The 23,476-nt window shown below is 56.8% G+C and overlaps 1 protein-coding gene across 2 annotated transcripts in view; it reads left to right on the top strand.

Moving 5' to 3' along the window:
* ITPR3 (inositol 1,4,5-trisphosphate receptor type 3) overlaps positions 13,238-23,476 on the top strand; it is a 65,384-nt gene continuing 55,145 nt past the window's right edge. The window contains exon 1 of one of the 2 annotated variants that reach the window (XM_013977794.2): positions 13,238-13,598. In XM_013977794.2, the coding sequence (XP_013833248.1) occupies positions 13,510-13,598 (89 nt within the window). In that variant the 5' untranslated portion in view covers positions 13,238-13,509. The remainder of the gene's footprint in view (positions 13,599-23,476) is intronic. The other variant, XM_003128345.5, reaches the window with a different exon arrangement.

Genomic DNA, 23,476 nt, shown 5'->3' on the forward strand with positions numbered 1-23,476 from the left:
GAGGGAAGCTCATGGCTCCTCCTTGTCCCCCCCACCCCCTATTCCTACAAAACTAGGGGTAGGAAGGTCCAAGGCTGGGGGGCGATGACAGCTGGCTCCTGGACAGCTTTCTGTGGGCCTGGCCTGAAGCTCACAAGTGGCGAAGGCGGGGTGAGGTGGCCCAGGGGGAGGGGAGGCCCAGGGGCAGGGGCAGAGTGCTGGGCGCAGGCTCGCTGCCCACACGGAGACGTGCCGGGTGTTCCTGCAAGGTTTTGAGGGGACCCTGCAGATGCATCTGTGGGTCTGATCTATGACGGGGCAGGGTTTAGAGTTGTCTCCTCCTCCCCTCCAGCTGTGGCTCAAATACTTATTAATCACCTACTCCATCCTGTTCTAGGCCCGGGGAACAGAGCAGGGAACAACATACAAAACCTTCATGGTTCTGAGCATTTGTTACTGCTGCTGTCGCAGACCTGGAGGGACAGGTACTATGAGGAAAAAGGTGAGCCTGAGTCAGGGGTGCTGCTTCAGAAAGATGGGATGAGAAAGGACTCTCTGAGGAGGTCAGGAATTGAGTCAGGAGCTGTGGGGATGTTGGGGAAGGGCTTTCCAGCAGAGGGAACAGCAAGGGCAGATGCCCTGAGGCAGAGCAGGCCTGGGGTGTTTGAGGCACCAGGAGATTGTGGCAGAGCAGAGCCAGGGGGAGGAGGAGTAATAGGGGTGCGATCCGGAGGGAGGGAGATCATGGTCTTTGCTGATCTCGTTTTGGGGGGTTATTTTATCAGACTGAGGAGTGACCTGATGTGGTTTACATTTTAAAGTCTCCCTTGGGAGTCCCCTCTCTGGTACAGCGGGTTAAGAACCTGACTGCGGTGGCTCCGGTTGCTGCAGAGGCATGGATTCAATCCTCAGCCAGGTGCAATGGGTTAAGGATCCAGTGTTGCCACAGTTGCACTCAGATTCAGTCCCTGGCCTAGAACTTCCATATGCCATGGGTGCGGCCATTAAAAAATAATAATAAAAATGTGAGGAGTTCCCATTGTGGCTCAGTGGTTAACGAATCCAACTAGGAACCATGAGGTTTCAGGTTTGGTCCCTGGCCTCCCTCAGTGGGTTAAAGGATCCAGCGTTGCCGTGAGCTATGGTGTAGGTCCAAGACGTGGCTCAGATCCTGGGTGGCTGTGGCTGTGGCTGTGGTGTAGGCCGGCGGCTACAGCTCTGATTAGACCCCTAGCCCGGGAACCTCCATATGCCATGTGTGTGGCCCTCAAAAGACAATAAGTTAAGAAAAAATAAAAGAGCTTCCATTGTGGTGCAGTGGAAATGAATCAGACTAGGAACCATGAGGTTGCAGGTTCAATCCCTGGCCTAGCTCAGTGGCTTAAGGATCTGGCGTTGCCATGAGTTGTGGTGTAGGTCACAGATGCAGCTCAGATCATGTGTTGCTGTGGCTGTGGTGTAGGCCCGCAGCTGTAGCTCTGATTCAACCCCTAGCCTGGGAACCTCCATATGCGGCAGGTGCAGCCCTAAAAAAAGCAAAAATAAAATAAAATGAAAATAAAATAAAAATAGGAGTTCCTGCTGTATCTCAGTGGGTTAAGGTCATGATATCTGTATGAGGATGCAGCCTTGCTGCAAGCAGCAGTGTAGATCACAGATGCAGCTCGGATCTGGTGCTTCTGTGGCTGCGGCATAGACCTCAGCTGCAGCTCTGATTAGACCCCTCACCCAGGAACTTCCACGTGTTGCAGGTTCAGCCTTAAAAAGAAAAAAAAAAAATTTTGTCTCCCTTGGGAGCTCCCTGGTGGCATATTAGGTTAAAGATCTGACATTGTCACTGCAGCAGCTTGGACCACTGCTGTGGCAGGGTTTGATCCCTGGCCTGGGAACTTCTGCATGCTATGGGCGCAACCAAAAAAAAAGTGAAAAATAAAAGTCTCCCTAGGCTTTTGAGTGGGGAAGAGACTGCAGGAGACTGCAGGAGGCTGTGGGGTCCTGCTCTTCGGCCTCACTGGTTGCTGTTATTATTACGAAGGGGGTTTGAGGGTTGGGTGGGGGGTTCTTTACCACTAGAGATCGGCCCCTGGACCCGCAGTGGTCTACCAATCCTCACCCGGAGCCCAGAAGGGTGGGGAAGGTGAACCTCGGGCCTGGAGTCTGGGAGGGCCTGAGGGTCTCCATGACTTCAGCTGAGGAGCGCTTGGCACAGGCAGGGCCTCTGTGTACAGATCGCGGCAAACACGTCCTGGCCAGGACAGCCCCGCCACCCCCACCACCTGAGGGTGGCCGCAGTCTGCCGAGATGAGCACGTGGGCGAATCCCCAAACCTTAGGGTGTTTCCAACTTAGCGCGGAAGGCTTGGGTTGAATCTGTCAGGAGACCGAGGGTGCCTGAATCTACAGTGGGGGGCGTGGAGTAAGAGCAGAGCCCTGCAGGGACACTCAGAGCCCTGTGTCGCTCTGACATAGGTGGGGAGAGCACAGAGGAAGGAGCCAGGAATTTCATGGGAGGAATCCGGAAGGCTTCCAGGAGGCGGCACCATTTGTGACTTTGGCTTGCAGGAGATGGAGGAATTTGACAGGTGATGTAAGGGGAGAGGGCACGCCTGCCGGCGCGGGGTGGGGGGGAGCACTCCGTGGTTCCGGGCAAGTGTCCAGCCTGCACCAGGTCCCCACTAGCCACTTCTGACCCGGCCAGAAACATCGCAGACGGCCCTCTCCTCGGTCTCCTCGCTCAGCCCGCCCGTGTGTGTTCAGTCTTTGGCTCCCCGCGGCCCATCCTCTTACACCTGCACTCTCCGCGCCTTTGCTGGGGCCCAAATCACAGCCTCTCCGAGTGGCCGCACCTCCTCCCGCTCTCCTCCCGCCCCTGCCTCCAGCACGGCTCGACCCTGGAGCCCCCTCTTCTGCTGTCCTCACAGCGCGGGCTCTGGGACTAAGGATGCACACGTCGTCCTGCTTGCCCCGACCACGGGCCGACACGCCTTGAAGGCAGGCCCTGGGGGCGGTGTCCGGCTGGCACAGGGGGGGCTCAGCACCAGGTGCTGGGGGGAGGGGCTCAGGGGCGGAGCTGCGGAGCGTGGGGAGGCGGGGCCTTGTTGTGTACGGCGGCCCACGCCCACCTGCGGGCTCTTCACCTATCCTGAGGGCCTTGGGCGGGGGCGCTTGGGGCTGTAACGCTGGGGAGGGGTCTGGTGAAATCCCTGGACCTGGGAGGTGGGGGGCGGGGCCAATTAGGCGTCTGTCCCCCTCGTCATCGCGAGGGTATGTGAGCCCCGGCTGGGGCGGGCCGCAGACGGGAGTGGAGAGGATCCTGGGGCAGTGGTTCTCAGCGGCTCTGTCTGCCAGGAGATGTGATGTCTGGAGATTGTGGTTTGTGACCGGGGTGGGGGTGGGGGGGTGGATTCTTCTAGCGTCTAGGGGTAGAGACCTCTCTAGGATCAGTCCTTATCTTTATTAAAGGTTATTGGGCAGTTCCCACTGTGGTGCAACGGCATAGACCGTGTCTCTGCAGCGCCAGGACACAGGTTCAATCCCCTGCTGGCAACAGTAGGTTAAGTATCCGGTATTGCAGCTTAGGTTGCAACTGCGGCTTGGATCTGATCCCTGGCCAGGTTAACGCCATATGATGCAGGGCAGCCAAAATAGAAAAAAAAAAAATCTTTGGGAGGATTAAATGAGTTAATATATGTTCAGTGTTCAGAAAAGTGATACGGAGTTCCCGTCGTGGCGCAGTGGTTAACGAATCCAACTAGGAACCATGAGGTTTCGGGTTCGATCCCTGGCCTTGCTCAGTGGGTTAACAATCCGGCGTTGCCGTGAGCTGTGGTGTAGGTTGTAGACGCGGCTCCGATCCCGCGTTGCTGTGGCTCTGGCGTAGGCCGGTGGCTACAGCTCCGATTAGACCCCTAGCCTGGGCACTTCCATATGCCACGGGAGCGGCCCAAGAAATGGCAAAAAGACAAAAAAAAAAAAAAAAAAAAAAAGAGAACTTGTCCGGGGAGCCAACACCGCCAACCCAGCCGTGCCTTTCCATGAGTCCAGCCCCCAGGCAGCAGCTGACAGCCATTCTGGGACAGACCCCCAGTAAGAGCCTCCTAGCCGGGCCCTCCTGAATTCCTGACCCACGAGATCCTGAGCAAAATGAAATGGCCCTTGTTTTGCTCAACTAGATTTTTGATAAAATTTGTTTCTTTTTTTTCTTTTTAGGGCCACATATGGAGGTTCCCAGGCTAGGAGCTGAATCGGAGCTGCAGCTGCTGGCCTACACCACAGCCGCAGAAACACAGGATCTAGCCTTTTCTGTGACCTACACCACAGCTCACAGCAATCCTGGATCCTTAACCCACTGAGTGAGGCCAGGGCTCGAACTTGAATCCTCATGGATACTAGTCAGGTTTGAAACCACCTGAGCCACAAAGAGAATTCTTTTTTTTTGGCCATGCCCCTGGCATGTGGAAGTTTGCAGGCTAGGGACTGAACCCATGCCACAGCAGTGACAATGCTGATCCCTAACCAGCTGAGTAACCAGGGAACTTCAGTTCCCTCTTTTAGGGTCATTTGGAGATTAAAAGAGCAGATGGAGACAGAAGTGTTAGAAACTGCTAATTCTTATTGGCCGTCAGTGGGAACAGTGTGCGCTCTGGGTGTGGTCCCGACTGCAGGTCTGAACAGGTCCTGGAGGCAGCCTCCCAGCTCCCACTTGCAACTCAGGCCCTGAGGGCAGGAAGCTGAAGGAATTTCATTAGTCTGGAACCCCTGAATTTGGATTTTCACTCAGGCAGCGTGCCATATTCCTCTTTTAAAGAACCCTTCCACCTCTGGCACCCAATCCCTGAACCTTCCAGCCCCAACAGCCAGGAAGTCCTCCCTGCTGTCTCTCCTCTTCCCCTCTTGCTGTGCATTTTGTCTGTGGGGATGAAGGGGGAGCTAATGAATGGTGGTGCTGGAATCCAGGCAGGTGCAGCCTGCATGTGGACCCCAGGCTGTGCTGCCCAGAGGGAAGCTGTCCTAGGCACAGAGGCCCTGCACCCCCCAGGATTGAGGGAGCCGGGCCAGGCCCCTCAGGAAGGTGGGAAGGCACTAGGTGGCAGCTGGAGGTGGAAGCAGGAGGCACAAGCTACAGTGGGGGGTCCCAGAGGCACCACTGGGGCAGGGTGTGTGAGGAAAAAGGGGCAGCCCTCTGCCGGGCCTCAGTCCTGAGGAACAAGCCCTGCCACGTTTCCTGTCTGTGACCCTTCTGCAGCGGGAGGCCTAAGCCACACTCTTGGATTTTTACTCAGCTTGCCTGACCTCAAGTCCTACTGCTGTGGCTTATTAGCCATGTGACATCGAGCAGGTCCCTTCATCTCCCCAAGCTTTCTTTATCTGCAGAGGGAGACAGATGCCTAGCTACATGAGCTGCAAGGTCTGCTGGAGGCTGGTTTTCCTACCCAACCATCTTCGCCTCAGCGCCCTGAGTCTCTGGTCTGTCAATGGGGCCAGGACTGAGGGCCGACCAAGCGCAGATGTGGCCACAGCGCCACCTAGGGGCGGGCACCCTGCGGGCGGTGGTATCACTACCTGCTCCCTTTGCCTTGGGGGCCTCTTCTCTGCTCCTCCAGCCCACCTGGGAGTGGTGATGATTGCCAAGAGAGTGCAGAGTGACTGCTAGGCCAGTCCCAGGCTGTGTCTGCTGAGGTTCAGCTTGGTCCAACTCTCGTCTGTCCGGTCTGCTGGGGGGCAGGGGTGGGAACCACAGTGACCCCATCCTGCCTGTATGGGACCCAGCACCCCGCACAGATTCAGTCAGTGTCTGTCAGGGGGCCTGCTGCAGCCCTCCTTGCTGGATGCTAGCCCTGAAGGCCCAAGGGTGGCTTGTTCTCTGAAGACCAGGAGGTCCCCTTCCGGAGGGGCCTGCCCAGCCTCCAGGGCCCAGGCCCGAGGGTTCTCACAGCAACTGGGCTGCCTTGGGAGGCTCTGGTGTCCTGGTGGGAGTGGGGACTGTGCCTGTCTCTTCCTGTGGGTCAGGAGCTCCCTGGGGTAGGGGGAAGAAGGGGCTGATCTCAGCCTTGGAACCCCACCCCCCAGCTCCCCATCTGGCCAGCAGCCTCCCCCACTGCCCCAGGACAAGGGCCCCAGTGTCTGCTCAGCTCCTGGGCAAACAGCAGGCCTTTCTCTCCCTTTCCCCTCCCAGAGCAGAGCGCCTTGACCGTGACCCCTCCCTGCCCCTCTGGGAAGGGCCTGGCACACCCCTCGCTGCAGGACCTCCTCCTTCTGAAAGATCCAGAAACAAAGGCTGGCAAACCCGGTGTAGGAGTGGGTCCTGTCCGGTGTATGAACCCCTACATTTCAGCCATTCTGAGCTGTGGCAGGGCAGCCCAGGCAAGGGCCAGCTCGCCAGGCCTGCGTCCTGCCAGGGTGGGTGTGGGGTATGGCTGGAGGCCAGGGCCCAGTGCAGGTGGACTTGACGGCATCCTGTTCTCTCCTGCCGGACAACGCGCTCCTGCCTGGCCCTGGCCCGGGGATGAGGGGAGGGTTCTCATACTGGTCTCCTTTCTCAGCAGGGTCCTGGCTGAGTCCCTCCTCCAAGCCCACCTCCCTTGCTGGCAGGTGAGGTGCAGAGGCCTGTCCACCTTCTCTCCCAGCGCAGGGACACCTCCAGTCTGGAGAGACAGAGTTATCAGAAGCCTCCCTTTGTTTCGGGGCGCCTGCTGGGGTCCTGACCTGAGCATCAGGATAGGAGCAATTGCAACTGCACAGGCTGAATGGGACCTCTGTCACACCCTCTGCTGTAACCTCTACTCTCCTCAACTCTGACTCAGCCCTGTGGCGGAGGGCACATGTAGCCCAGCCAGCTCCCCAGCACTTCCTCCTCCGGCCGGTGGGTGTCAAGGCTACTCAGTAGCTGATTATTCTATCAGGGAGGGACTGCTTTGTGGAAACCTCACTAAAATCTTGGTCCTCAGAAATATCCCCTCCTTGGTCATCTCAGCAACCAAAATTCCACTATTAGATTCTCATTTCTTTAGATCTATAAGCACTTTATTGAGAACCCTGAGGACTATGCAAACAAAGACAGTTAAAGAATATTTGCTGCTTGAAGAGTTCCCATCACGACTCAGTGGTTAACAAACCGACTAGTATCCATGAGGACACGGGTTCCACCCCTGGTCTCACTCAATGGGTTAAAGATCCAGAGTTGCCATGAGCTGTGGTGTAGGTCACAGACCCGGCTCGGATCCTGCATTGCTGTGGCTGTGGTGTAGACCAGCAGCTACAGCTCTGATTCGACCCTTAGCCTGGGAACTTCCATGTGCTGCGGGTGCGGCCCTAAAAAGACAAAAAACAAACAAACAAAAAAGGAATATTTGCTGCTTGAGCTATAATGTTTTACAAAGTAGTTATATGCTGGATCATCTCCCCTCACCCCTCCAGATCCACTGTCCACTCTTCCCTGCTCGGCGGTGTCCCGGGAAGCTGACCTCTATGGCCTGAATTACCCAGACTCCCTTATCCTCTGAGCCAGTGGGAGGCGCTGGGAAGAGACTGGAGGGCAGGAGAGAGAGGTTGGGTGTTCCGCTGGCTCCCTTTCAGGCCTGGAAGGTAGCATAGCAGCTCTCTGCAGTTCCCAGCTCTAGGGCGCTGCACCGCCCCTGCCTGGGGCCCTAACCCTGCCCTCAGCTCCTCAGGTCCATCCCCTCATCAGCTCCCGTTAAGCACCACCCTCCCCTCCCCTCGGACAGGTACTGCCAGGTGCCCCTCAGGGTCTCTCCAGCGCAGCCGTCGGTTCTTACTTCGCACCGGGAACCCGGAGGTCCAGAGAGGTGGGCGGCGGGCTTCTCGCAGAGCTGGCAGGGGGGCGGGGGGCGGGGCTGGTGGTCCCGCCCCTTTTCTGCTTCCCACCGAGTGTGAGGGTGCCTGGGGAGGGGGTCATGCATGTCAGCCTCAGGGCAAAGGAGGAGGAGAAACTTCAGCCCCCGGGCGGGGCGGGGGGCTTCTCCGAAGTTAGCAGTGGCGGGGGTGGGGGGATCACTCTTTCTTCTGTGACCAATGGCAGTGGGGCAGTAGGTGCTTTGATCCCTTTCTTCACAGGCCAGGACCACGTGTTGGAGTTAACTGGCTGCGTTCCTACCCTGTTTCCTCTTCTGTCCCTTGCATGTGCTAAGTGGTCAGCAAATGTCTGCACTAAATAGATAGGGCATTGATGCCCGGGAGAAGGGGCGGGGGAGGGGCAGGTGGACAGAGCTCGTTCTGTCTCCCGTCGGGCTCCCTTGGGGGGGCGGGGGCACGTATGTGAGTGTGAGTGAGGGCTGGAGGGGCCAGCAGCCTTGGCTGTGGCTAAGCGGTTACTGTGGGCTGGGTGCCCGCCCCGGGCAGCTTATGGCATGGGGAAGGAATTCTGCGGGAGCCCCAGCGGGCAGTGGGTGGGGTGCCTGAGTGACCGGGCTGGGTGGCTGCTGCACTGAGTCAGCCCTTCTGGCCGCCCCCGCCCGGCCCCACCCCACCCCACTGTGAGGGGCAGAGGAAGCCGGGGAGAGCTCCCTGTTATCTGCCCAGACCACAAGATGGCACAGCTAGTTGGGGGGGGGGCAGCGTTCCTGCCCCTCCCAGTCAGAGCCAGGGAGGGCCAGAACTAGCTTACCGAGCAGTCAGGCCAAGGCTGAAATCTGGAAAGTGGCATGACCTCTGTCCACAGGAAGGACCCTGAGGCCCAGAGAGGCTTGTGCCTCTGCAATTCCTAGAAAGTTGACAGTGCACCTGGCCTGTGACAGAGTAATTCCTCTTTCCGAATTCACACTCTGGAGCAGTTTCTCAGCCTTTGGGCAGGTATCCTCAGGCACACACTGTGACCCAGAATACACACACCACACACTCAGGACATGCACACCTTTCACCCTAAAAGTGACCCCCATGACATGTGATGCATGTTATTATCTAATCAATTTGGAGCTTTTTTTGTTTTTTGTTTTTTAGGGCTGGAGGTGCAGCATATGGAAGTTCCCAGGCTCCCTAGTCAAATTGGAGCTGCAGGTGCCAGCCTGTGCCACAGCCATAGCCACGCTGGATCCTAGCAGCATCTGCAACCTACACCAGAGCTTGTGGCAATGCCAGATCCTTAACCCACTGAGCAGGGCCAGGGATGGAATCCGCCTCCTCACGGATACTAGTTGGGTTCGTTTCTGCTGAGCCACAATGAGAACTCCAAGTTGGAGTTTTTAAAAATTATTTGTCTGGTCTTTTTAGGGCCGCACCTGCAGCATACAGAGCTTCCCAGGCAAAGGTTGAATAGGAGCTCTAGCTGCTGGCCTACACCACAGTCACAGCAACACCAGATCCAAGCTGCATCTGCAACCTACACCATAGCTCACTGCAACACTGGATCCTTAACCCACCGAGGGAAGCCAGGGATGGAATCTGAGTCCTCATGGATGCTAGTCAGATTCGTTTCCTCTGAACTTGGGCGTTCCCATCGCTGTGGCTGTGAGGTAGGCTGGCGGCTGTAGCTCCAATTGGACCCCTAGCCTGGGAACTTCCATGTACCATGGGTGCGGCCCTAAAAAGCAAATGAATAAATAATAAATAAACAAAAATGCTGAGCTTGGAGTTCCCAGCTATGGTGCAACAGGATTGGAGGTATCTCTGGAGCGCTGGGACACAGATTCGATCCCTGGCACAACTTAGTGGGTTAAGGATCTGGCGTTGCCACAGCTGCAGCATAGGTCACAACTGCAGCTCGGATCTGATCTGTAGCCTGGGAACTCCATGTGCTGAGGCGCAGGCAAAAAAGAAAAAAATGCTGGTCTTGGAGTTCCCTGGTGGCTCAGTGGATTAAGGATCCACACTGTCACTGCTGTGGCTCAGGTTGCTGCTGTGGCACAGGTTTGACTCCAGGCCTGAGAACTCCTGTATGCCGCCCCCAAAAGTGCTGATCTTTACCCACTAAATTTATTTCAGGATCCACGAATACATCTGAGTTCATACTTTGAACAACATTGTCCTAGAGACATTCCTGTGTCTGCACAAGGAGACAAGAATGTTCACTGCAGCATTGCTGTAACAGCCAAGACCTAGACAGGGCTTTCATGGTTGCTGAGAAGACAGATAAATAAATTGTGATGTGGTCAGGAAGTGGACTGTCACAGCTCTACTCGCACCAAAGGATACAAGCGCTGGGTGATACTGTGGTGTAAAAGGTAGAACCCTGCAGGGTGCTGACATACTTGTTTATGCATATGGCTGTGCGGTTCAAGCATAAAACCCGCAGGAAACCATACCCCCCAAATCAGGTCGGTGGTTATCTCTGGAGGGAGGGGGAGGGGAGTGCAGCTGGGGAGGAGTGCGTGCGGTGCATAAGGAGCTTCAATTGAAATTTGTTTTCATTTTTTAACTGAATGTTCAAGATTTAATTAAAAATGTATATTGGAATCAAGTTTTGCAAAATATTAAGATCTGACAAAATTGGAGGAAAGGTGCAGGACACTCACTATATTTCTTATGTATTATTTTAAATTTAACATTTCTTTTTTTGCTTTTTTTTGTATTTTTGTCTTATGGGGGGGGTCACATCTGAGGCATATGGAGGTTTCCAGCCTAAGGGTCCAGTGGGAGCTGTAGCTGACAGCCTGTGCCAGAGCCACAGCTATGTGGGATCTGAGCCTTGTCTGCGACCTACACCACAGCTCACGGCAACGCCAGATCCTTAACCCACTGAACGAGGCCAGGGATCGAACCCACAACTTCATGGTTCCTAGTTGGATTTGTTTCCACCGCACCACCACAGGAACTCCCCTAACATTATTTCTTAAAATTTTTCATACTACTTTAAAGATTGCTGCTCCAGGACATCAGAGAAGGAGACTTTATTCTACCCCTGGGAATAGAAAAAGGGGGGTGGGGGGGGATCCCGAGCCTAGGTACAGAGGTGGGGAAGTGAGACTGAACACGCTGTCCTTTTTTTTTTTTTTTCCCCTTTTTTAACCTCCCTGTGGTATATGGAAGTTCCCAGGCTAGTGGTTGAATCCAAGCTGGAGCTGCCTCCTTACGTCACAGCCACAGCAAAGTGAGATCTGAGCCACGTCTGTGACCTACACCACAACTCAGGGCAACGGTGGATCCTTAACCCACTGAGCAAGGCCAGGGATCGAACCCGAATTCTCGTGGACACTGTTGGGTTCTTAGCCGGCTGAGCCACAATGGGAATTCCACTCAGAATGTTCTAATCTGAAGGTCGAGGGACAGCCAGCAGCATGTGCTTTGGAGATGGGCCCGACCTCCTCCACCTCCTGGCTGTAAGACCTTGGCTGAGTTATGGAACCATCTTGAGTCCCAGGGGAGGAAGGCTGTGGACCCCTGAATGTGCCTGTGCCAAGGATGGCACATGTCCAGGCTATAGTACAGACACTGACAGGGTGTTTCCAGCCCACTGTCTTTATCATCTCTGTCTGGGGAAGGGGAGAAGGCAGTTGGGCTGAGGCTGGTGGCTTGATTGGAGCCTGGTGCCCAGCAGAGGCCTGGCACAGAGTGGGTCCTTAATAAATGCTTATGGAACGAACGCAGAGGTTTCCCTTCCCTCTGCAGGAAACACCATGGAGGCCTGACCTCTGGGAGCAAGTGAAGCTGTTCAAGTGGCTGGCTTTTCCCAGTTGGGCTCCAGGGGTGGAGAGCTGAGGCTTCAAGGGCAGTGTGAGGCAGTGGAGAGAGAGCCAGGCTGGCAGTCAGGGGCTGGGGGTTGAGGACTGGCCTTCTGGCCCCAGTTGCCCTGAACCTGCTGCCTGACCCTGAGGTCAGCTCTTTTTGGCAGAGTGGCCTGGACGAGGTTTTTCCAAGTGCAATTTGCAACCCATTTGGTACATTTAACAGAACAATTTAGTGGTTCACAATCAGTATTAACAAAACAAAACGAAACATAACACAAATAGAACAGAAAAATATCGGAGTGCAATCACGGGTCATAAGGGTAAGTATTGTTTGTGAAACTATTGTTTGGCTTATATATAGAGAAGGTGGGACTGGCCCGATGTAAAATTTATTTGCTACGGTGCCTCCTGGTGCAAAGATTGTAAAACATTGAGCTCAGCAATGGAGTTCAGAGGTGGCCTCCTCTCCCTCGAGGATTCTGGGGGTCTTTGTGGACGAACCACACTCCAGGGGCTCCTCTCCCTCCCGTGGGTCAGCAGCTGTCTCTGCTCTATGCCTCACCCCTCTCGGGTCTTTCTTTTCCTGCTTCAGTCCTCAGTCCCTACTCCCTTTCTCCCAGGGACCAGCCCCCCTTCCCATGAAGTCAGGGTGGGGGTGGGGGGCGTCGGAGGGATTGAATGGGGGTGGCAGTGGGCACTCTATCCCAGATGCTAAACTAAAAGGACTGGTAAGCAAACACCCGGGAACAGAACATAAAGTGGGCGAGCCCGGCCGTGCGCTGGAGGGCAGGACTTGGTGAGCAAGAGCTTGGCTGAGACACCGCAGCGGGTCACTCCCAGGGGGCCGGCACCGGCCTTGGCAAGGTTGGCGCTCGTGTGTGCTATTAACTAGGAAGGTACTTTCACTCCTGCCACCTCCCCCCTTGGAAAAAAAAAAAAAGGAAAGAAAGACAGAAGGAGCCAAGAGTTCCGGAGCCAACTCCTGGAGAGGGAGCGGCTGAACTGATTCGGAAGCTGGATCTCTTTGTACACAGGAATGCGGAGAGAAAAAACAAAACCCACCCCATTGCTTCACTTCCCCTCCGAGCCCGAGCACTTTCTATTGTGCAATGAAAAGGCTTTTCACGTTGAGAAAAATGAATCCCAATTTGCGCTGCGAAGTAATGAGCGCGCCTCTCCGCTCGAGACGGCTCTCAGCTGGGCGCGGAGACGGCGCAGTGGCCGGAGGGCGACCGCGGCCGGGGCGCTTCGGAACACAGCCCCCGCGCGCGGCTCGTGGTGGAGTCCCCCTTCCCCGGGCGGCGGCGCCGACTCTCAGCGACCCGCGGGCCGACGCGGAGAGTGTGGAAGCTTCGAGGGCGGAGAGCCCCCGCTACAGCTGGGCCTCCCGGGGATGGCGGGTTGGCGAGTCCGGCCGGACACTCGCCAGAGCTGGGACTCTGTCCCGGGAACCCTCGGAGTCTCGCGGGGCGGGCGGCCCGGCCCGGGACCCGCCAGGGGCGCTGGAGGCGGGCGGGCGCACGTGGGTGCCGGCGGGCGGGCCGCGGCGGGGTGCGGGGGGCGGGGTGTGGCTTCCCCGCCTCCCGGGCGAGATTTGCATGTGTGTGTGGCGGCCCCAGACTTCCTGCTCTTTTACGCCGCAGGTACGCGCGGGCCGGCCGGCCGGGCTGGCGGGCGGCGGTGCGCCGAGACGCGGGCACCTCCTCCCCCGGACACCAGCACCGGCTCCCGGGCCGTGCCGCGCCGCCTTCCGCCCCGCGGGCTGCTAGTCCGCCCCGGCCGCGCTGAGCGCCCGGCTCCGAGTTGGGGGCGCGCCGCTCTCGGCCTCCTTGGTCCTCTCGGCCCTCTGCCCCAAGCCTGGCCGCGCGCCCCTGGGCGCCCCTACCGCCTCGGCTCCCCGGAGGGCCGCAGCCATGAGCGAGATGTCCAGTTTCCTCCACATCGGGGACATCGTTTCCCTGTACGCCGAGGGTTCCGTCAATGGCTTCATCAGCACTTTGGGGTGAGTGAGCCGAGTTCAAGGGGGTGCGGGCGGGGAGGGGGCGAGTGGGCTCCCATGCCAGTTGCGTGCGTCCTGCCGCCTCCCTCCGACGGAGGACCTGGGCGTCCCCAACCTCCAGGAGCTGGGGAACGGCTCGCCTCCTTTTAGAGAAAGGAAGTGAGATATTTGCCCAGGTAGGAGTCGGGCGCCCTGCCGGAGCTGGCGGGAGGCGCCCTCTCCGCGAAGCCGCCACTCTCGCGCGCTCGCCTTTCTTCAGAAGGGGCGGGGACGCCGAAACTTCCTCTGCAGGTGGTCCCAGTGCGGGGGGCAGGTGGGTGGCTGGGGCTTCAGCTGAGGAAAGGCATCCGGGCCTGGACGTGACCAGCTCCGGGGTGGGGCGGAGCTGCGGGGGTGGGCGGCTCACCCCGGAGCCCTCTAGTTATAGACCCGTCGCACCTTTGAGGGGACGCAGTTTTTCCTCCCAGGATTTCCCCGTCCTGCCCCCGCCCCCCGCCGCCGCCCCCCGCGCGCCAGGGGTATCTTCCCAGCCCTTCTCTTCCAGACGTCCCAGGTCCCCACGCTGCCACCTCCCCCGCCCGGTCAATTTCCTGCGCAGCTCATCTGGCGCCCCTGGGTCCCTGGTCCCCCGGATCTCTGGAGCACTTTACAAACATTAATTAATTCTGGCCGCCACCCCCCAGGGTCTGGATAAGCAAAGAATCAGCTCAAGTCCCAGGAGAGGGCCAGGCCTGAAGCAGGCACAGGGCCGGGAAACAACTAGAGAGAATGGTTTATCTTCAAGAGGAGCAGTTGAGTGAATGGCTGCGGATGGGAGCTTGTGTGGTTTCTCCCCATCTTCAGCCAGGCCTCAGGGCACCGCCTGCTCCTTTGTCACATTTTCAGTCTGGGACTTGTATTGAATCGTCTCATCTTCCCCACCACACCCAGCCAAGTTTTTAGGATAAACCCATCCCCTTCTGCTGCTCCTACTGGGGATGCAACCAGCTACAAGGAGCCTCGTACAAGGAGGGGGATGGCCTTGGCGCCCTCAGCCCTGGGGTGGCTCCCCAAGCCCAGAGGTGGTGGGGGGTCACCTGGCTCCCTCCCTTGGTGGCTTGTTGGGAGTTTAGCTTTAGGCGGGTAAGGAAGGGAATCCACTAAGATGGATGGTGGATGGGCCGGGCCCACAGGGGCTTCTCACTGGCAATTCCAGCCTAGCTTGCTCCCCTTATCTCTGCACCCTCCGGGCGCTTGGTGCTGGTGGGGCCTCCCCAGCCCCGGGGAGCTGACTTCTGCCTGCCTGCTTTCCCAGAGGAAGGGGGTGAGCCACATCTGGCCAGGTTCTGTGCCCCCCCCATCCCCCAGGGAACCGGCTGTTGCATGAGGGGAGGCACAGAGAAGGAGCAGAGAGTACAGGGCTGTGGGGGGCATGGAGGCTGGTGGTGGAAGCCCCCCTCCTTGGGTCTGAACAGTGCTGGGGCTTTGGGGAATAATCAGCTTCTCTGTTGCCCAGTGCTTGGCTCAGGCCTGAGCCCATAGTGGGGGCTTTTTAAGCATCTGATAGGTCTGACCCAATCAAGGGAAACATTCCGCCTCCCATACAGGCTGCCCCCCCCAAGAATTCCCTTCTGTTACTTCCTAGCAGCTCTGTCCCGCCTTGGCCTTCCTGCCCCAGGAGGGAAGGCCACTTCCGCTGACCAGTTTGATCGGGGGCAGGGCCCAGTGACCTCTGAGAGGCCTTCTGCCCCTGGTGTCCTTCCCTGGGCAGACACCTCCAGCAGCTCCCAACCTTCCTGACACCCCCCACCCCGAAATCTTTGCTCTTTCTTTCCCACCTCCCCCTCCACACCTGGACACCCGTGGGGGGGGCGCTGGGGGGCACTATATATACTACCGGAATTCCTGGAACCTACCCCAGGCTCTTGCTCTCTGTCTCTTTACCTTTTTTTTTTTTTTTTTTTTTGTCTTATTGCCATTTCTTGGGACGCTCCCGCAGCATATGGAGGTTCCCAGGCTGGGGGTCTAATCGGAGCTGCAGCCACGGGCCAACACCAGAGCCACAGCAACGTGGGATCCGAGCCGTGTCTGTGATCTACACCACAGCTCATGGCAACGCCGGATCGTTAACCCACTGAGCAAGGCCAGGGACCGAACCCGCAACCTCATGGTTCCCAGTCGGATTAGTTAACCACTGCGCCACGATGGGAACTCCTGTCTCTTTACCTTTGCTCCTGTGTTGCCCCCCTGCCCTTCAGCCAGTCTACACCTGGGTAAAACCAACCTACCTCTAAGACCTAGTGCCAGTGGCCTCTTGTGAGATCCAGCCCCCCCCCGGCAGAATTAACCCCTTTCCCCCCTGTGCTTCTGGCTGCTTTCTACAAGTCCCTCTCTTGTGTTACTGGTATTGTTTTCCAGTTAGTTGGAGGGTTTTTTTAGGGGCATCTAATGCTGGGCACTTGGCCAGGGTTAACTAACTAATGGCACCATCCGTCCACTCAGGCACTGTAGTGGGCCCGGGGTGAATATGGGAGCCGTGGTTCCCCCTTCTTCAGAAATTGAGTCAATGAGAGAATGATTTCTAAACACTAAGTCATCCGCTGCTCAAAGTGTAGTCCTTGGTCCTCGGTGTCACAGTGAAGCTTGTTACAGAACATACAAAGTCTCGGAGCTCCCTGGTGGCTCAGTGGGTTAAGGATCTGGCATTGTCGCTGCTGTGGCTCATGTCACTGTTGTCATGTGGGTTCGATCCCTGGCCCGGGAAGTTCTGCATGATTTATGCACAGCCTAAAAGAAAAGAAAATACAGAATCTCAGACCCTTGCCTGTCCTACTGAGTCAGAATCTGCACTTTGATCCCCAGGGGATTTGATGCCTTAAAGAGAAGCCTTGCTCTAAGTGATTCCCTCTCTGCTCTGTCCTCGCTGGCATCTTTCTGCCTCCATCCTCAACTCTGGCCCCTTCACCTTCCCCTGGCTGTTGGTTCCGTGTCTGCGGACCCTGCAGGCTGACTGGACCGAGTTCCCAGGACCCGCCCAGTGGTGGTGTCCAAGAGGTGCCCAGTCAGGGCTGCAGGAAGTGAATTTGACAGTGGGCGGTGGGGCTGGCTCAGCTGGGAGGGGAGGGGGGCGCTGGTAGGGGAGGGGGTCTGGGGCAGCCTTGAGGTTTCAGCCAGGCCCTGCAGAGCCAAGTGGAGGAGGCCAATTAGAGCCGCCTGGATAGTCAGAGCTGCCAGGGAAGATTGCACATTAACTCTGGTTGGGAGCACGGGAGGGGTCTGGGGAGTGGATCCTGGAGCAGGTGGAGACCTTGGCTGGGAAGGGAAGGCAGGCCTACGCCTGTTCCTGGCAGGAGAGGAGGCCAGGGACACTGCCCGGTCCCTCACCTGGGTGGGAGAAGCAGGGGCAGGGTGGCAGTAGGAGGCGAAGGATTTACTACAGCTCCGGCCAGTGGCTGCTGGAAACTGGCCCTGAGTGTGTGGGGCGGGCCCCTCAGGGTCACACCTGGTTCCTTGAAGGTGTCGTTTGCGTGCCCAGAGGGGTGACCCCCAGACCACCAGGAGGAGCTGGGGTATGCAGGTGACCTGGGTCTTGCAGGGGATCTCCCAAGACTGTGAGATGGCCTGTGCCCACACATGGCTGGGCCTCGGAGCACCACCTGGGGGCACTCAGGGCCTCTGGACTGGTGTTACCCAGGGCTGGGTGATTGCAGGGAGTAGGGTCAGAAGGCTCCCCCCCTTGCCTTGGGGTTCCCTGTCCATCTCCCAGCCTGATCTGCTTCCCCAGGAGGGGGGCACTAGAGGTCAGGACCTTTGGCTTGGGAGCACCCCAGGGCATGGCTGTCCTGCTCTGTTACCAACTGGGTAGGTGGTATAGACAAGGCCTACCTTCTCAGAGTGTGTTTCCTCAGCCTGGCTGTCCTCTGATTTGCACCGAGAATTCCCCTACGGGTCTTTAAAAAAATTAAAAAAAAATTCCAGCTCCCACATCCCATGTCAAACCAACTATCGGCATTTCTAGGGCTGGAGTCTGAGGGTTGGGTTTTTAAGCTCCCTAGTGATTTTATTTCATTTTATTTTGTTTTTATTTTTGCAGCCCTTTGGTAGTTCCTGGGCTAGGGTTTGAATCAAAGCTGCAGCAGAGGCCTGCTCCACAGCCATAGCAATGCAGGATCTGAGCCTCATCTGTGACCTATGCTGGATGTAACCCACTGAGTGAGGCCAAGGACTGACCCTCATCTTCACAGAGACAATGTCAGGTCCTTAACCCTCTGAGCCACAATAGGAACTCCTCCTCAGTGATTTTATTTATTTATTTATTTGTCTTTTTCTTTTTTTTTTTGTTTTATTGCCATTTCTTGGGCTGCTTCCGCAGCATATGGAGGTTCCCAGGCTAGGGGTCTAATCAGAGCTGTAGCCACCGGCCTACACCAGAGCCACAGCAACGTGGGATCCAAGCCGTGTCTGCGACCTACACCACAGCTCACGGCAACGCCAGATCCTTAACCCACTGAGCAAGGCCAGGGATCGAACCCGCAACCTCATGGTCCCTAGTCGGATTCGTTAACCACTGCGCCACGACGGGAACTCCTCCCCAGTGATTTTAATGTGTACCTGAGGTGGGGATCCCTTGTGAGAGCCCTCCCAGGCTAATGGGCTGGAAGGAAGCCTACCTGTTGGGTTTACCTGCCCCTTGGTCCAAAGAGCCCCTTTCCAAGCCTTTGTCAGACTTCATTAAGTCACTTAACAAACATTTAATGAGCACCTACTATGTGCCAGGCACTGTTCTAGTCATTGGGGTATCAGTAGTAGTCAAGACAGAGTCCAGCCTATTTCTAGTTTGTTCGGTGGAGAGCTAGAAGGGGTCTGTAAGGGCTCTTTGAGCCTCAAGTCTCAGAGACACATGTTGTTTCAGGAGGAGGTGCTGCCCCTCCTGTGCAGACCCCATTCCCCAAGGATTTCAGACCTGCCCTTGGCTTTCATTTAATCATGATTTCATTGGAATAAGATGTTGGGCTTCCGCTTGTGCTATGCCCCAAGGCAGGGTCTCAGCCTCTGCTAGGCCAATCAATATATCTCATTTTTTTGAAAATCCACATTTTTTCCTGACTGGAAAATAATATAAACGCCATGGAGAAAACTTGAAAACTAAAATAAAAAATTATCTGGGAGTTCCCGTCGTGGAAGCGAATCTGACTAGCATCCATGAGGATGCAGGTTCGATCTCTGGCCTTGCTGAGGATCTGCTGTTGTCGTGAGCTGTGGTATAGGTTGCAGACGCAGCTCAGATCTGGCCTTGCTGTGGCTGTGGTGTAGGACAGTGGCTGCAGCTCTGATTTGACCCCTACCCTGGGAACTTCCATATGCCACAGGTGCAGCCCTAAAAAAAAAAAAGGATCTGGCATTGTCATTGCTGTGGTACAGGTCACTGCTGTGGCTTGGGTTTGATCTCTGGTCTGGGTACTTCCACATGCCACGTGTGCAGCCAGAAAAGAAAATAGCATATCTGTAATACCACTGTGTATTGACATTCTCTATTTGGGCTTTTTAGCCTTTAATGCACACAGGTTAACTGTTACATAGTGTGTGTATCCTGTCCTTTTCCGGGGTACATTAAGCTTTCCCACACCTGCCAGCTCAGCACCCCCGGTGTGGTGCTCTGGTGTCTGCACTCAGCCTGACTCTAAGCTTTCGCCGTTATAAACAGTCTGCACTCAACACCCTCGTCCGTACATGTCCTAACGCTTGTCCAGCGAGCCTCTCAGGATAAATTCCCAGAAGTGCAATCTGAGATCAAAGGGAAGGCGCATCTGTGACCTCACCAGCTCTAAGGAGGTAGAAGGGGGGGACCCTGCGCCCCAGCCCAGCCAGGGGTGCGGGAGGAAGACCCGCCCCACCCTCTAGGTTGGGCGCGGTGGCCGCCACTGGCGCCAAGGGGAGGGGCAGAAGCGAGACAGAGGGGCTGCCTGAGGCAGGAATCTGCCCCAAGGTGGAACCCAGGCCGGCGAGTCCTGGGCTCTGCCCTACATTCCTGACCCCACGTCCCAGGGGGGCGGGTGGGGCAGAGGCTTGGGGTGGGGTGGCGGAGGGCTGATGTGGGGCCTTGCGGGTGGGGTCACAGCAGCTTTCTGCTCTCAACTTAGCAGGGAGGCTTCTGACTTTCACATACCCATACTTCACACCCCTGTAGAGCTGGGGGGGCTCCTTCCTGGAAGTGGGGGCCGAGAGAGGAGGGATGGAGGCCCCGGGGGGAGGGGAGGAGAGGGGAGCTCAGCTCTCCAGGAGTTCATCACAGACTCTGTGAGCTCCAAGCGCCCCAAGCAGGTGACGGTGGTCACTCCCAGGAGTGGCAGCTGTCCCCGGCATCGGTACCTGCAATGGGGACTCCTGGCTAGCAGGGCTAAACAGCTTGCCAGGGCTCACATGGGAGGGGTGCGCCACCAGAGAAAGGGCTGCAGGGCTTTCCTTGGGGACTGGGGGGCAGAAGTGAGGCTGAACATCGTGGGCACAGTGCGCCCAGGGAGCTGGGTGGGAGCGCACAGCAGAGGCGTTTCCACTTGGGGACACAGACCCCTTGCAGGGCGGGTGCGTGGGGAGTAAAATGATGACAGTGCTGTGTAAAGGTCTGTACTTTTTTGGCTGGCAGGTGGGCAGAGCCAGGAGTGACAGTGAACGCAAATCCTGGCCGGGCAGCTGCAGGTGCTTGAGGCAGACACCTGTGCGGATTTGGTTCGCAAATCCCTCTCCCGCCACTCACTGAGCCAGCACCCCTTCCTCTAGCCCCCAGGAGGGTCGTAGCCTAGAAAGGGGAGACAGGGTCTGAGTCTAGACGTGGGTGACAGGTTGACATAGGTCACGGGAGGGGGCACTAAGTCTGTGTCTCGAAGCTGTTGGCAACGCAGACTGCAGCGCATTTACCACTCTGGCCCATGCTGTCTTTGACCCCTTACCATGAGGCGGAGGCACAAATATAATTTATGAAAAGGAGCGAGGACCATTTTAGATTACCATATATCACCACCTAGACTTGATCATTGTTTACATTTTGCTACATTTACTGATTATTTTTTGTTGAAGTATTCATTTTTTCAGCCACACATGCAGAAGTTCCTGGGCCAGGGATCAAACATGCACCACAGCAGTGACCAGAGCCACAGCAATGACACTGCCGGATCATTAACCCATTGAGCTGCCAGGGAACTCCTTTTTTCTTTCTTTCTTTTTTTTAAATTTTTTTTATTTTTAAGGCTCCACCCGAGGCACATGGAAGTTGATCAGAGCCGCAGCTGCTAGCCTACACCACAGCCACAGCCACGCCAGATCTTTTTTTTTTTTTTTTTTGGTCTTTTTGCTATTTCTTGGGCTGCTCCCACGGCATATGAGGCTAGGGGTCGAATCGGAGCTGCAGCCACCAGCCTACGGCCAGAGCCACAGCAACGCGGGATCCGAGCCGCGTCTGCAACCTACACCACAGCTCACGGCAACGCCGGATCGTTAACCCACTGAGAAGGGCAGGGACCGAACCGCAACCTCATGGTCCCTAGTCGGATTCGTTAACCACTGCGCCACGATGGGAACTCCAGCCACGCCAGATCTGATTCACATCTGCAACATACACCACAGCTCACGGCAACGCTGTATCCTTAACCCACTGAGCAAGGCCAGGGATGGAACCCACATCCTCATGGGCACTATGTTGGGCTCTTTACCAGCTGAACCACAACGGGAACTCCTTCCTGAAGTATTTTATGTTAAATTCCATACATTGCATGTTTTCACCTCTAAATACTTCATTTTACATCTCTAAGGGAGTTCCTTCGTGGCCTAGCGGGTTAAGGACCCAGTGTTGTCACTACTGTGGCGCTGTGTGTTTGATCCCCGGCCCAAGAACATCCGCATGATGAAGGCATGAGCACATGCACATGCGCGTGCGCACACACACACACATACGCACGCACACACACCTCTCTAAGAAATAGGCTATGTTCCTGTGTAACTACAGTTATCACACCCCTTAGTAATTTCCTAATAGCGTCCAGTGCCCAATCTGTAGTCAAATACACCCCATTGTTCTCAGTCTGTCCTTGACCACTGGTTTCTTTAAATCACGATCCAGTCAAGGTTCACGTGTTCCACCGGATTCTTATGCCTCCTGCATCTCCTTTGCTCTCAAGCAGTGCCCGTCCCCACCTCTTTCTTTCCCTCCCTGATAAGCACGGAGCCCTGGAGACGGTCTCACTTCCTGGAGGCGGCAGGGCTGCGCCTAGATTGCTCTGCGGTGGTTTCACAGGGGTCTGGAGCCGGGCGGGCTGGGACTCCTGCAGCCTCAGCTGCTCTGTCAGGTTGGACAGGCCGAGAGCCAGGCCCCAGACGGAGAGCAGGAGGGAGGCCTGGGCCGGGCCAGGCCCGTGTGGGAGGCAAAAGTGAGCTGAGTGCCCAGGGTTGCCCCTCTTCTCGGCCTCTTCTCAGCTTCTCCTCCAGCCTCTCCTGTCCCTGTCCCTCTTCTTGGCCTCACAGACACGCCTTCCTGAGTGCCCAGCAGCTCAGCCGAGACTCAGAGTCCACCCATCCTGAAAGCCAGGAATGTGGGCCTGCGGGGTGTGTCGGGGAGCCGTGTCGGGGAGCCTGAAGGCTTGCTCCCAAAGGCTTGCTCACCGCCGGCCAGGGGCCTTTCTTTCTCTCAGGCCAAGTTTCGGCACTTTTGCTGCCTCCATTCGTCACTGGAGAGACTCTCGGGTCCCCTGAGTGTTCGGCTTACCGCCCTTTCTAGACTTAAGCTCTCTGAAAGGATGAGCCATGCTTGTTTCAAATCCCATGTGCCGGTCCCTTTTGTGGCTCAGGGTGGATCCTGGTGAAGAGAGACATGAAGAGGTCAAGTCAATGGACGTTTTTGCAGGGATGCAGAAGTGAATTTTGTTTCTCCAAGGAGCCAGGATCCCCTCCGGTGAACCTGGGTTTCTCCCCATACCCCAGTGGAATGTGACTTTGGGTATTTGGGGAGGAGATGAAGGCTGCCACCCGCCACCCGCCACCCGCCGATCCCAGTGTTCTTACGGTGCCTGCTTTGGGAGCGGCCTTCCATAGGTTTGGCCTAGATCTGTGGGGTGGTGGCGGTGCCCTGGGCTGGGGGTCAGGAGATCTGGGGTCTGGAACTGGCCGGCCATTCCTTTATCTTGTGTGACTGGAGCTCAATCAGTTCCCCCTGCACGCCTCTCTTTTGCAGGCTAGATGCGGGGGGTGGGGGCGTCCAGGGACCCAGCCTGGTTCCTCCTCCCTTGGCCACTCTCAGAGGTGCCCGCGTGGGTTCAGGCTCCTCTGACAGTCACTTGCCCCACTTGTGACTCCCTCCTTCCTCCTCCTTATCTAATCTTTCCAGACGGCACTGATCCGCCCCACTGCCTTTCTGTGGCTCCCACCGGATCTCAAAGTCCACCCTGGGCAGAACGGGGCCAGCCAGGTCCCTGGATGCGTCTGCCTCCCCCTCTTCCCTCAGACCAAGGTCCTGGGATGCAGACCCCACAGGCATTTCAGGGTCCACACTCTCCTCTGCATCTTTCTAGAGCAGAGGGTCCAGGGAGGCCCACCCACATTTTGCCTGCCAGACCCTCCCCACCTCTTGCCCTCATGCCCAGGGGCCTGCATGGTGAGAAGTGGCGGGGGGGGGGCAGCTTGCCTGGCTCAGGACATGGCTTCTGTACTCACGGCATTCATTGTGGTGGCATGAGCGTCTAGAGGCTGGGGACCACACCCAGCACGTAATCCCTTCTCAGTATGTGCATGGAACTGAGGTGGTACCAAGCCCAGGGGTTCTTCAACTCTGTGACCCTCACCCTGGACTAAGAATGGAATGAGGTATCAGATGTGAAAACGAGTTATCACTTCGCGTGTTCCACACACTGGCGGGT

This window comes from Sus scrofa, chromosome 7 (assembly GCF_000003025.6).
Source record: "Sus scrofa isolate TJ Tabasco breed Duroc chromosome 7, Sscrofa11.1, whole genome shotgun sequence".
NCBI lineage: Eukaryota > Metazoa > Chordata > Mammalia > Artiodactyla > Suidae > Sus > Sus scrofa.